This window comes from Saccoglossus kowalevskii, chromosome 12 (genome assembly GCF_978046115.1).
Source record: "Saccoglossus kowalevskii chromosome 12, keSacKowa6.1, whole genome shotgun sequence".
Taxonomy (NCBI): Eukaryota; Metazoa; Hemichordata; class Enteropneusta; family Harrimaniidae; genus Saccoglossus; species Saccoglossus kowalevskii.
The window spans coordinates 1,136,072-1,150,924 of record NC_140652.1 but is presented as its reverse complement, the minus strand read 5'-3'; the positions used below and the strand labels follow the sequence as shown (position 1 = coordinate 1,150,924).

Genomic DNA, 14,853 nt, shown 5'->3' with positions numbered 1-14,853 from the left:
GGCGAGTTGCACAATCGCGTCGCAGAGTTAGTTTTTCAACCCCCATACATACCTCTCAAGGGCCATAATCATAATCTTTTAGTAGATGAAAGTAAACTCTTTTTTTTACTAGTTTCATCGAATTGTCAATATACTGGTATAATATAATAGCAATAACCCCCTGCTGAAGGCGGGTATACCACGGGATATTGCACAATTCATGACATATATGCACGAGCCGCAGGGTTATTGCTTAATTATAACATGGCTAGTCTGAATCTAGGTCACATGACTATGACACTGTTCAGTGATTGTAAGTGAATGATCAACTGATCAAAACCTGGTACAAGTACTAATACAAATTATTAATGTCAAAAATGGTGGTAGTATATTTCACATTTTACAAATAAAACTTCCTGTGAGTAATGGCTTTGGCTTTTAGTTACCCCTTATGTTAGTATAATTTAAGATATTGATAGAATTGCAAATATGTGCATTACAACATGATATAATTTTGTAATAAGCGAAATTCTTGTGTTATCATGTTGTAATGAGGTTATAAATGGTAGATTGGGTTTTTAGTAGCAGACATGAGATCATTCTAATTAACATATTGGCATGTGCTCATAAACTTGTTGTTTATAACTTCTAATTGCTTTTCATCTTGTATCTGCAGTGAAATATTAACACACACAATAAAGTGATAAATTGAAAATAAAACAGGTGGAAAAAGGTTAATACAGTGAATGAAATGAAATATTTGAAGAAAACAAATACTGTTTTATATATATATATATATATATATCGGGTATAAAAATATATTTTATGAGGTAGTAGGAAATTCAGACAATGCTGTCTCATTTTGAAACATTGATAGAGGAATCAACTCAGTTGAATAAGTTTTTAGCCATAACTATTCAAACATAAGGCAGGAGTCATAGATATATGAGGGTTGATAGTGAAGGAATAAATCTGGTGTTGGGTAACATCTCAAGTGATGTCTAGAGATTGAGTTATTTAGTCCCCGTTCGGACAAAGTCCGAAAACGGGGACTTATAATTCGGTCTCCATCCGTCCGTGTGTCCGTGCGTCCGTGCCGCCGTGCGTCCGTCCGGAGTCATATCTCAGAATCCCTTGGACCGATTCCGTTCATTCTTTGCATGTGCCTAGTACTTTATGTGGGACATATGCACATGCAGTGGTTTAGCGATTCGATTCAAAATGGCCGACTGGCAGCCATCTTGGTTTTTGAAAATGTTGTATTTTGGACATGCTTTGTCAGTTTTCATTCAAACTTGGTACATAGATTATACATGTTAGGATACATGTCCATGATGATTTATTTCACAATTGGATCAAAGATGGCCGACTGGCAGCCATCTTGTTTTTTGAAAATGTCGTATTTTGGACATGCTTTGTCAGTTTTCATTCAAATTTAGTACATAGATCATACATGTTAGGATACATGTCCCCGACCGTTCGTGAGTTCCTGAGTCTGTCCGTCCGACCGTCCTTGTGTCCGTCCGACCGTCCTTGTGTCCGTCTGTCCATGCGTCAGTCTATCCAACGTCATATTTCAGAATCCTGTGGACCGATTCTGTTCATTCTTTGCATGTGCCTAGTACCTTATGTGGGACATATGCACATGCAGTGGTTTAGCAATTCGATTCAAAATGGCCGACTGGCAGCCATCTTGTTTTTTGAAAATGTTGTATTTTGGACATGCTTTGTCAGTTGTCATTCAAACTTGGTACATAGATTATACATGTTAGGATACATGTCTATGATCATTTATTCCACAATTGGATCAAAGATGGCCGACTGGCAGCCATCTTGTTTTTTGAAAATGTTGTATTTTGGACATGCTTTGTCAGTTTTCATTCAAATTTAGTACATAGATCATACATGTTAGGATACATGTCCTGACCATCCGTGAGTTCCTGAGTCTGTCCGTCCGACTGTCCGTCCGTGTGTCTGTCTGTCCGTGCGTCAGTCTATCCAACGTCATATTTCAGAATCCTGTGGACCGATTCCGTTCATTCTTTGCATGTGCCTAGTACCTTATGTGGGACATATGCACATGCAGTGGTTTAGCGATTCAATTCAAAATGGCCGACTGGCAGCCATCTTGTTTTTTGAAAATGTTGTATTTTGGACATGCTTTGTCAGTTGTCATTCAAACTTCGTACATAGATTATACATGTTAGGATACATGTCCACGACGATTTATTGGATCAAAGATGGTCGACTGGCAGGCATCTTGTTTTTGTTTTTTTATGCGGTATCTTGGACGTGCTCTGTGAGTTTTCATTCAAATTTGGCACATACATGTACTTTATACATGTTAGGATGCATGTCCATGACAATTTGTTTCAAAATCTGGTCAAGGATGGCCGATTGATAGCCATCTGACTTTTTGGCCTTACTACTATAGTTTCACAATTTATATACCATTTTCATTCGTATTTGGCACATACATCACACATATCAGTGTGTTTCATAATCAGATCAAAGATGGCTGAATAACGGCTGTTTTTATTTTGGCCATATTACTATGACACGAAACACATGTTTTGATGTAAATAAATAATCTGTTGTATACGCCACTTGGAACTCAAGTTTCAAGGACACGCTCGCGACAACCCCTCCGCTTTAATATGACGAGCACAAAGAGAACTTAACGGGGACTGTTTCATTTTCAATGAGTTGTTTGCATTAAATGTATTCATACCTAGTACATATGACAAATACATGTATATTATTGTAAACAATAACAGAGGAACAACAGCCAAGACGACCAAGACTGATACGACATTCTGATGATGATGTGGAAAAGCCATCCACTAATATAAGAGGTATGTAGAATTATTCAAAAAATATTATTGACCCTACTCATGGCTGCAAAAATGTTTGTTTTTTACCCATTAGTAATTCTTAGCTCTGCAATTCTTTAAAGTCACATCTGTGTCAGATGGGTCTGAATTGATCTTATTTGTATACATAATAAATCATCAGACACATGTACGTGCATTTTAAAACTATTTATCTTCCATTTTGTGAAAAGTTTGTACTTGCATTGAAAATCAAATGAATTCTACAGAAATATTGACATATGCAATGTCATCTGAGTGACTTCATTTGAATTTGTTTGTTAATTGTTTTTTTTTTTGTTATAGCTGAGAAGATGCGGAAAGTTGTGCATGGAAAAAAGACTTTGAGAGGTTAGAAATATAATTGTACTTCAAAGCCATATGACATAATTTGTGTCCCAAATTTAACAGTGATGGTATTCATTGTATTATCAAATAGATATTGTACATAACTCTAAAGTGAGACATGATACAGAACTGATCATAAATCTATATCGCATAGTTTGCCATTCTACTAAATCTTAAAGCGAGAGTGTCGTCATCTACGCATGCGTCAGGTGTCCATAGCGTGTCATTGTTTACAAACATGAGCCTTTGCGATTTTAGGGTGTGTTGTTATCGTCGCTTGGGACTAAATTCCTGAGCGTGCGCAGGTGACGACCCTTTCGCTTTAAATTTTTCATTTGACTAGTTACCAAAGCAATATCAAATGTTGACTTGTACTTTGGTGTTTCTATACAGTCTGATAACAACTGAATTTGATAAGCATGATTTACTTTTAGGAGGTGTATGGTTTTTAGCTTTCGTTTGGACACCTGCTCAAAACAGAGACTATTAATTTAATAATATTAATAATTCATCCAGAATAATATCTCAGGAATCATCGACCAATCACATTCAAATTTTACACAAAGGTATTCATTGTGTTTTATAATATGCATGTCAAGTTACTTGATAATCAAAACAAAAATGAGTGACTGACATGTAGCCACTTTGGACATTTTGGATCATGATTGGCATGATAATATTGCATTGGGTTACAGTTGCATATCATTTTTAATTCTCATTCAGACGAAGTCCGAAAATGTGATTTGATTTTTGTACTTCAAACATACATCACACATTTTGAGAGATATATATGTACCAAAAGCCAAAATTCATCAAAATCAAACATTTCAGTCATTCCACATCAAGATCCTGGTTGTGTATTGATGGATTTCCTTCACACACGGTACATACATTGGATATTATTAAATCTTGATGCACATCATTTTCTTTTTCAGATCTGCAGATTCAAAATGGCTGACTGGTAGCTGTTTTTTTCAATGAATGCTGTTTCAGAGCCGTATATCTCTGACAGCCTTTACCAAACATTTTTAAGATTTAAATATTCGTCATACATTGTAGTTGTCGAATTGTAGTTGTTATGATGTAAAATGGTTACTACTGAACAATAGAAACTACATTACTTGTGTTTTTTATCATTCAAACAAATATGGCTGACTGGTGGTCATTTTGGATTTATGGTATCCATGACAGTTTCTCTTGAAGTACAGCATAGATGGAATACCAAGAGAAAGATTTGCGATAACAAAATTGAAAGGCTTGATACAATACACAATCAAAACAAATTACAAAACAAAACAATTACAACATTTTTACCAAGTGCAGTAACATAGATGTGCATCTCAAGTTATGTGTTATGTTCACACAGCACTAAATCAAGATTAAAAACTCATCTATTTCATCAAGCATTCCTGTGAAATGTAAGCGTCATTGGGCAACATTTGATGGATGTCAAGCGCTATATAAACTATGCTATATTTTCAGCAAATGTTTTCTCCAATTCTAGATTATTGCATTGCTTGTGGTGATGATGATGTCATTACAGAACATCCATTATTTGAAGGTGAAGTATGTGATGAATGTCGGGTAAGATATCTTAAAAATTATCTACATTTTGAAACATGTATTCACTGTTTACTGTAAAGACATTTCTGACTTACTTCTGTCCTCATCAAGTTTGCATGCCTACATCAAGTTTACAGAATAGGTAAGCTATGATATTATGTATGTCATGCTTTAAAACCTGTTATGACAATGCATTATATGATGACAACACAATTTATATATTTAGTGGTAAAGCTAGTGCACAATAACGGCTTAACCTTTTCACTAGTAGACATTCTCGCCCAAATTTGTCTGCACTTTTTTTTATATCCTTCAAAATTTCAGAACATAAACTCTAATTTTCGAGTCAACAGACAAATTTTGAATCAGCTTTTAGTTTTCACTAAAAGAAATTAAAGAAGGTAAGTGCAGACTATAAATGGGACTATTTTGTGACTTTATGATGAAAAGAGGGAACTGGTGGTGAAAAGGTTGAGAAAGTTGATATTAATGGTATGTACATTTTGTATGTATTGTTAGATAAAATCCACATTTGAGAAATGTATGTAACTATCACAATTTTGTTTTCTCTTACTAGCAAAGTATTTTGGAGACTGCATTTCTCTATGATGATGATGGCTACCAGGTACTGCTTTACTATATGGATTGACTTTCAGAATAGAATTTATACAATACATGAATTATGTAAATTAGAATGCGATGCCATAAATATATGCTAATTAAGATTCAGACTTCATATCCCAGGACTTATTGCATGTGCTTTAGTGTCAGTCGGTAAGGGTTCAATATACTGAAATATTGCATTCACAGTTTACTGTTTATTTTATAGTCATTCTGTTGCATTTGCGGTGAAGGAAGAGAACTTGTGTTATGTAGTAATGATGGTTGTTTTCATTGTTACTGCTTGGACTGTTTGGATTGTTTAGTTGGAAGAGGTGCCACAAGAAAGGTACGACACAGTTTTGATTGTTTCATATCAGTGTACACCTGTATGTCAGTTATGAAATTAATCCATTAAACCATTGATGTCTATTATTGTAGACAAAAGACGAGGACACTTGGTATTAGTGTACACCTGTATGTCAGTTATGAAATTAATCCATTAAAGCATTGATGTCTATTATTGTAGGCAAAAGACGAGGACACTTGGTATCAGTGTACACCTGTATGTCAGTTATGAAATTAATCCATTAAAGCATTGATGTCTATTATTGTAGGCAAAAGACGAGGACACTTGGTATCAGTGTACACCTGTATGTCAGTTATGGAATTAATCCATTAAAGCATTGATGTCTATTATTGTAGACAAAAGATGAGGACACTTGGTATCAGTGTACACCTGTATGTCAGTTATGGAATTAATCCATTAAAGCATTGATGTCTATTATTGTAGACAAAAGACGAGGACACTTGATATCAGTGTACACCTGTATGTCAGTTATGGAATTAATCCATTAAAGCATTGATGTCTATTATTGTAGACAAAAGACGAGGACACTTGGTATCAGTCTACACCTGTATGTCAGTTATGAAATTAACCCATTAAAGCATTGATGTCTATTATTGTAGACAAAAGACGAGGACACTTGATATCAGTGTACACCTGTATGTCAGTTATGGAATTAATCCATTAAAGCATTGATGTCTATTATTGTAGACAAAAGACGAGGACACTTGGTATCAGTGTACACCTGTATATCAGTTATGAAATTAACCCATTAAACCATTGATGTCTATTATTGTAGGCAAAAGACGAGGACACTTGGTATCAGTGTACACCTGTATGTCAGTTATGGAATTAATCCATTAAAGCATTGATGTCTATTATTGTAGACAAAAGACGAGGACACTTGGTATCAGTCTACACCTGTATGTCAGTTATGAAATTAATCCATTAAAGCATTGATGTCTATTATTGTAGGCAAAAGACGAGGACACTTGGTATCAGTGTACACCTGTATGTCAGTTATGAAATTAATCCATTAAAGCATTGATGTCTATTATTGTAGGCAAAAGACGAGGACACTTGGTATCAGTGTACACCTGTATGTCAGTTATGAAATTAACCCATTAAACCATTGATGTCTATTATTGTAGGCAAAAGACGAGGACACTTGGTATCAGTGTACACCTGTATGTCAGTTATGAAATTAACCCATTAAAGCATTGATGTCTATTATTGTAGACAAAAGACGAGGACACTTGGTATCAGTCTACACCTGTATGTCAGTTATGAAATTAATCCATTAAAGCATTGATGTCTATTATTGTAGGCAAAAGACGAGGACACTTGGTATCAGTGTACACCTGTATGTCAGTTATGAAATTAATCCATTAAAGCATTGATGTCTATTATTGTAGGCAAAAGACGAGGACACTTGGTATTAGTGTACACCTGTATGTCAGTTATGGAATTAATCCATTAAAGCATTGATGTCTATTATTGTAGACAAAAGACGAGGACACTTGGTATTAGTGTACACCTGTATGTCAGTTATGGAATTAATCCATTAAAGCATTGATGTCTATTATTGTAGACAAAAGACGAGGACACTTGGTATCAGTGTACACCTGTATGTCAGTTATGGAATTAATCCATTAAAGCATTGATATCTATTATTGTAGACAAAAGACGAGGACACTTGGTATCAGTGTACACCTGTATGTCAGTTATGAAATTAATCCATTAAAGCATTGATGTCTATTATTGTAGGCAAAAGACGAGGACACTTGGTATCAGTGTACACCTGTATGTCAGTTATGGAATTAATCCATTAAAGCATTGATGTCTATTATTGTAGGCAAAAGACGAGGACACTTGGTATTAGTGTACACCTGTATGTCAGTTATGGAATTAATCCATTAAAGCATTGATGTCTTATTGTAGACAAAAGACGAGGACACTTGGTATCAGTGTACACCTGTATGTCAGTTATGAAATTAACCCATTAAAGCATTGATGTCTATTATTGTAGGCAAAAGACGAGGACACTTGGTATCAGTGTACACCTGTACGTCAGTTATGGAATTAATCCATTAAAGCATTGATGTCTATTATTGTAGACAAAAGACGAGGACACTTGGTATTAGTGTACACCTGTATGTCAGTTATGGAATTAATCCATTAAAGCATTGATGTCTTTATTGTAGGCAAAAGACGAGGACACTTGGTATCAGTGTACACCTGTATGTCAGTTATGGAATTAATCCATTAAAGCATTGATGTCTATTATTGTAGGCAAAAGACGAGGACACTTGGTATCAGTGTACACCTGTACGTCAGTTATGGAATTAATCCATTAAAGCATTGATGTCTATTATTGTAGACAAAAGACGAGGACACTTGGTATCAGTGTACACCTGTATGTCAGTTATGGAATTAATCCATTAAAGCATTGATGTCTATTATTGTAGGCAAAAGACGAGGACACTTGGATGTGTTGTATGTGTGCTCCAGATGTTGATAATGGCTTATTGAAATGTAGAAAGGATTGGAGTCAAAGACTGCATCAGTTCTTCAGTTCTGATGACAACAACAGTGAACAGTTTGAGAGTTTTCCAGTTTATTGTCCATTGCCGATAGAAGAGAGAAAACCAATGAGAGTCTTATCATTATTTGATGGCATTGCTACAGGTATGATTTATGATCAACAATTTATGATTTATGATTAACAGTTTATGATTAATAATTTATGATTACCAATTTATGATTAAAAGTACAGGTTTATAGGAATATAATTTAATTAAAATCGGTTACATTGCAATCCTATAGAAGGATGTGATATGATATTAAATTTAATATTTAAGTACTCTGAATCCTGTATGGCATCTCAATCTCGGCCTCCTCCAGGATCAAGAATACTGTAACATAATAAATGAGTACTGGTTAAAATGGCGTCGAGAAAAAGCTCGCTTTGAGTCTCTATCTGTATGGTGGGACATTGGTAAACTTAAAATTCAACAGCTGACTAAACAATACTCTGCTAGACTTGCAAATACATACAAACAGAATAAAATCAAATTAAATGATGAAATTAAATCTATTGAACAGAAAATAGCTAACAATCCTGCACTTAGTAACAAGCTGGACGAAACAAAGTCTCTTGTTGAAAAGTTAATGATGACAGAATCTAAAGGAGCCGCTATTAGATCACGCTATAAAATGTTGAATGAAAATGACGCCCCAACATCGTTTTTCTTTGATCTTGAGAAATACAAAGGAAATTGGAAAATGATGACGCAGCTAGAACAACCGAGTTACTGAACTACAAAGTTGAATGCGAAAACTAGCATGGGACTTCTACAGCGATCTTTTTTCTCCAGACAATGTCTCACCAGAGTGCCAAAATGTAATCTTGGCGGATCTACCCCAATTGGACAGTGTCAAGCGTGAAAATTGTGACGCACCTATCACCTACAAGGAACTGACAAATGCAACAAAATTAATTTCGAGCAACAAAACTCCGGTCATAACGCTTCTACCGAAGAAAGGAAACACCAATCTTCTAAAAAACTGGCGGCTAGTAAGCTTGATGTGCGCTGATTATAAGATCTTAACAAAGGCACTCTCCCTCCATTTTAAAACCGTCCTAGGTGATATTATTCATACTGACCAAAGTTATTCCATTCCTGGTCGACAGATATACGACAATATACACCTCATCTGAGACGTCGTTACATATGCTAATGATCTAAATATAACATTGGGTATTGTATCCCTCGATCAAGAAAAAGCTTTCGATCGGGTGCACCATGGATACCTTTTAAAAACCTTAAAAGCATTTGGATTTGGTCAAGAGCTGATTAAATATATACGACTTTAATACACAGACACACAAAGTCTTGTTCGCATAAATGACTCTTTGACCAGTCCTGTGCAGTTTATGCGTGGTATCCGACAGGGATGTTCGCTGTCAGGACAATTGTACAGTATTGCTATCGAGCCGCTCCTACACAAGATTCGTACCCAAAGCGGTATCCGTGGTGTCATAATTGACAACATACCTGAACAAAAAGTAAACCAAACTGCATATGCTGATGACATCAGTTTTTTCACCACCAAAAACCCTGATTTTGCCAAACTGCATGAGTGGCTTTCAATTTACAAGAAAGCTAGCAATTCACGCATCAACTATGGTAAATCGCAGGGCTTATGGGTTGGTGCGTGGAAAACTAGAACTGACAAACCACTTAATATAGGTTGGAACAATAACGGGTTGAAAATCCTTGGTATTTACATTGGAAATAATCCCACGTTCGTGGATAAAAACTGGTCCGGTATTTTAGACAAAGTTGAGGTAAAATTAGGTCAGTGGAGCAAATATGCACCTGTCATGTCCTATGTCATACCGTCTGCAATTCATACAGCGATATCTTTACTTCAGCTCAGGTCACCCTTGTTTCATGTTTACTGAATTCTTTCTTAGAAAGTTCCAACACCTGAAATATGACAAGCAGCTGTTTATTACTGAATTCCCACAACATTCTTATAATATGCCTGATTTCTATTGTAATTTACTAAAAACCTGGCGGTCAGTCACATATATTCGTAAAGATACGCCATCTAATATTCCTAATCTATGTCAAGAACCCTTGTTTCACAATAAACTAATTCTACACCATCTACATAAAACGCCATTGAATATCACACACAGGCCGGTTTTACAAAAATTGGTGATCTCATCGATGATAATGAATGGCGCTCAGCTGAACTGCTCTACCCTCATATCAACATGCACTCCAAACGTGTTCTTAATATCGCATTGAATGTAATACACAAAGCAATTTCAACTCAATTTAAAGAAATATTACAAAAAACTAACAATGCGCCAAATACGAATGTCACGACTACCACAGAATTAATCTACAGAGATGACGATAATGACATATTAATAAACTGTCCACTGTATAAACTAGAAAAGGGCACAATTTATAAATTTCTAATCTATACCCGAAAACTGATAAAAGATCCCACCCAGAAGATAAACTCGTCTACCTGGATTATTTGAAATAACACCCTTATGAACATTGTAATCATCATCGTACTTTGTTAATACCATTGAGAACTGTATTATTTATAATTAATCGATTAATACTTAAATATTGTTGTCACTACCTACCTGAACAATACTTACTCGTCATATTTATTCGGAATTGATATCTTGTGTTTCTAGTAAACCTATATTTTTATCCTTTTTTAGTCATGTAATAACAGAAATGTAAATATTTTTTATACCTGCGAATAAAAATTAGAAATGTATGTATGTATGTCACTTTTTTTGCTCCACCGTTATCTCAAGAACCACTATTCAAATTTTGGTGAAACTTGGTACATAGATGCTCTGAACTAGTGCACAGATTTGATTAGCTTGGGTAAAAATCTATGAATATTAATTACCTAATTTGCATGATAATTAACTGATTTTAAGCTGTTCTATGACTGTTCATATGGATGCTCTGAAGTAATGCGCAGATTTGATTAGTTTTGGGTAAAAATCTGTTAATATTATTAATTACCTAATTTACATAATGATTAATCAATTTTCGGCTTTTCCACTGATATCAGTATATATTAATTACCTAATTTGCATAATTAATTAATTTTCAGCTTTTGATATTTCGAGTAGTAATGATCACGTTTCAATGAAACTTGGTACATAGTTACTTGAGAACTGTGCAGAGACCTAATTAGTTTTTGGGTAAATATTTGTGCATATTAAATCACCTTATTAGCAAATTAGTTAATTTTCAGCTTTTCACCTGATATCTCAAGTACTAATCATCACATTTCAATGAGACTTGTGACATAGATATACTAGGACTATGCAGATTAATTTTGGGATAAATAATTGTGCATATTAAGTACCTAATTTGCATAATTAGTTAATTTTTTGCTGTTCTATGGCTGTTGCACTGATGTCTAAAAAAACACTCATTGGATTTCAATGAAACTTTTAAAGAGTACCCATCTCATTTCAATGAACCTAGGACTATACACCATATTAGTTTTTGGAATATTTATGCTCCTTAATCAACTAATTAACATAATTAATTAATACTGATATCAAGCATTGATCATCACATTTGAATAAAACTTGGTACATAAATGCTCTAGGACAATAGACAGCCTGATTAATTTTGTGTAAAAATCTGTTCATATTAATTCTCTAATTAGCATAATAATTAATATTTTTTTTGGTTCTAATCACATTTCAATGAAACTTGGTACATTGTACAGACCTTATTAGTTTTACACTTAAATCTGTTCATATTAGTTTACCTTATTTGCATAATTAGTTTTCTGCGTTTCCATCAACATCTCAAGTTCAAGTAATTTTGAATAAATGTGTCTCCAATACTCTCTCAGCACACAGGAGTTCTTTCTAAGCTTTCTTTGATTATACTTTGTGACTCAGGGAGACAGGTTTTGAAGGATCTTGGTATCTTGGTAGAGAAATACTTTGCATCTGAGATATGTTGTGAGGCAATTAATGTTGCAAGAGTCAACCATCCTAGTATCATTCAGATTGGTGATGTGAAATCCATAACAGACAAAGTGGTGAGTCAATATTTTATGACTTGTATGGTGTCACAATGGTAGCAATGGCCTATAAAATGAAAAATTAAACATTAATTTATTCTGTAAATATTCTATTAAACAAGAAGGGAAATAATATCTCCACTTCAAAGTAACACATAAAAGAACAATCACTGTTTAAATACAATTTTGTGGTGCATTATACTTTACCTGCTTCAATACTGCCCTATTGTCATGTGTTTAGATGGTGCATTATACTTTACCTGCTTCAATACTGTCCTATTGTCTTGTGGTTAGATGGTGCATTATACTTTACCTGCTTTAATACTGCCCTATTGTCATGTGTTTAGATGGTGCATTATACTTTACCTGCTTTAATACTGCCCTATTGTCATGTGGTTAGATGGTGCATTATACTTTACCTGCTTTAATACTGCACCATTGTCATGTGGTTAGATGGTGCATTATACTTTACCTGCTTTAATACTGCACCATTGTCATGTGTTTAGATGGTGCATTATACTTTACCTGCTTTAATACTGCCCTATTGTCATGTGTTTAGATGGCGCATTATACTTTACCTGCTTTAATACTGCCCTATTGTCATGTGTTTAGATGGTGCATTATACTTTCCTGCTTCAATACTGTCCTATTGTCATGTGTTTAGATGGTGCATTATACTTTACCTGCTTCAATACTGTCCTATTGTCATGTGTTTAGATGGTGCATTATACTTTACCTGCTTTAATACTGCACCATTGTTATGTGGTTAGATGGTGCATTATACTTTACCTGCTTTAATACTGCCCTATTGTCATGTGTTTACATGGTGCATTATACTTTACCTGCTTCAATACTGCCCTATTGTCATGTGTTTAGATGGTGCATTATACTTTACCTGCTTTAATACTGCCCTATTGTCATATGTTTAGATGGTGCATTATACTTTACCTGCTTCAATACTGCCCTATTGTCATGTGTTTAGATGGTGCATTATAGTTTACCTGCTTTAATACTGCACCATTGTCATGTGGTTAGATGGCGCATTATACTTTACCTGCTTTAATACTGCCCTATTGTCATGTGTTTAGATGGTGCATTATACTTTACCTGCTTCAATACTGCCCTATTGTCATGTGTTTAGATGGTGCATTATACTTTACCTGCTTTAATACTGCCCTATTGTCATATGTTTAGATGGTGCATTATACTTTACCTGCTTCAATACTGCCCTATTGTCTTGTGTTTAGATGGTGCATTATACTTTACCTGCTTCAATACTGCCCTATTGTCATGTGTTTAGATGGTGCATTATACTTTACCTGCTTCAATACTGCCCTATTGTCATGTGTTTAGATGGTGCATTATACTTTACCTGCTTCAATACTGCCCTATTGTCATGTGTTTAGATGGTGCATTATACTTTACCTGCTTCAATACTGCCCTATTGTCATGTGTTTAGATGGTGCATTATACTTTACCTGCTTCAATACTGCCCTATTGTCATGTGTTTAGATGGTGCATTATACTTTACCTGCTTCAATACTGCCCTATTGTCATGTGTTTAGATGGTGCATTATACTTTACCTACTTCAATACTGCCCTATTGTCATGTGTTTAGATGGTGCATTATACTTTACCTGCTTCAATACTGCCCTATTGTCATGTGTTTAGATGGTGCATTATACTTTACCTGCTTCAATACTGCCCTATTGTCATGTGTTTAGATGGTGCATTATACTTTACCTGCTTCAATACTGCCCTATTGTCATGTGTTTAGATGGTGCATTATAATTTACCTGCTTCAATACTGTCCTATTGTCATGTGTTTAGATGGTGCATTATATTTTACCTGCTTCAATACTGTCCTATTGTCATGTGTTTAGATGGTGCATTATACTTTACCTGCTTCAATACTGCCCTATTGTCATGTGTTTAGATGGTGCATTATACTTTACCTGCTTCAATACTGTCTTATGATCATGTGTTTAGATGGTGCATTATACTTTACTTGCTTCAATACTGCCCTATTGTCATGTGTTTAGATGGTGCATTATACTTTACCTGCTTCAATACTGCCCTATTGTCATGTGTTTAGATGGTGCATTTTACTTTACCTGCTTCAATACTGCCCAATTGTCATGTGTTTAGATGGTGCATTATACTTTACCTGCTTCAATACTGTCCTATTGTCATGTGGTTAGATGGTGCATTATACTTTACCTGCTTCAATACTGCCCTATTGTCATGTGTTTAGATGGTGCATTATACTTTACCTGCTTCAATACTGTCCTACTGTCATGTGTTTAGATGGTGCATTATACTTTACCTGCTTCAATACTGTCCTATTGTCATGTGGTTAGATGGTGCATTATACTTTACCTGCTTCAATACTGCCCTATTGTCATGTGTTTAGATGGTGCATTATACTTTACCTGCTTCAATACTGTCCTATTGTCATGTGTTTAGATGGTGCATTATACTTTACCTGCTTTAATACTGCCCTATTGTCATGTGTTTAGATGGTGCATTATACTTTACCTGCTTCAATACTGC

The 14,853-nt window shown here is 34.9% G+C and overlaps 1 protein-coding gene across 1 annotated transcript in view; it reads left to right on the top strand.

Moving 5' to 3' along the window:
- LOC102808789 (DNA (cytosine-5)-methyltransferase 3C-like) overlaps positions 1-14,853 on the top strand; it is an 89,909-nt gene that overhangs the window by 47,620 nt on the left and 27,436 nt on the right. The window contains exons 9-15 of the mRNA XM_085506277.1: positions 2,757-2,834; positions 3,156-3,200; positions 4,702-4,781; positions 5,338-5,385; positions 5,590-5,709; positions 8,175-8,394; positions 12,176-12,318. Coding sequence (XP_085362403.1) covers positions 2,757-2,834; positions 3,156-3,200; positions 4,702-4,781; positions 5,338-5,385; positions 5,590-5,709; positions 8,175-8,394; positions 12,176-12,318 — 734 coding nt within the window. The remainder of the gene's footprint in view (positions 1-2,756; positions 2,835-3,155; positions 3,201-4,701; positions 4,782-5,337; positions 5,386-5,589; positions 5,710-8,174; positions 8,395-12,175; positions 12,319-14,853) is intronic.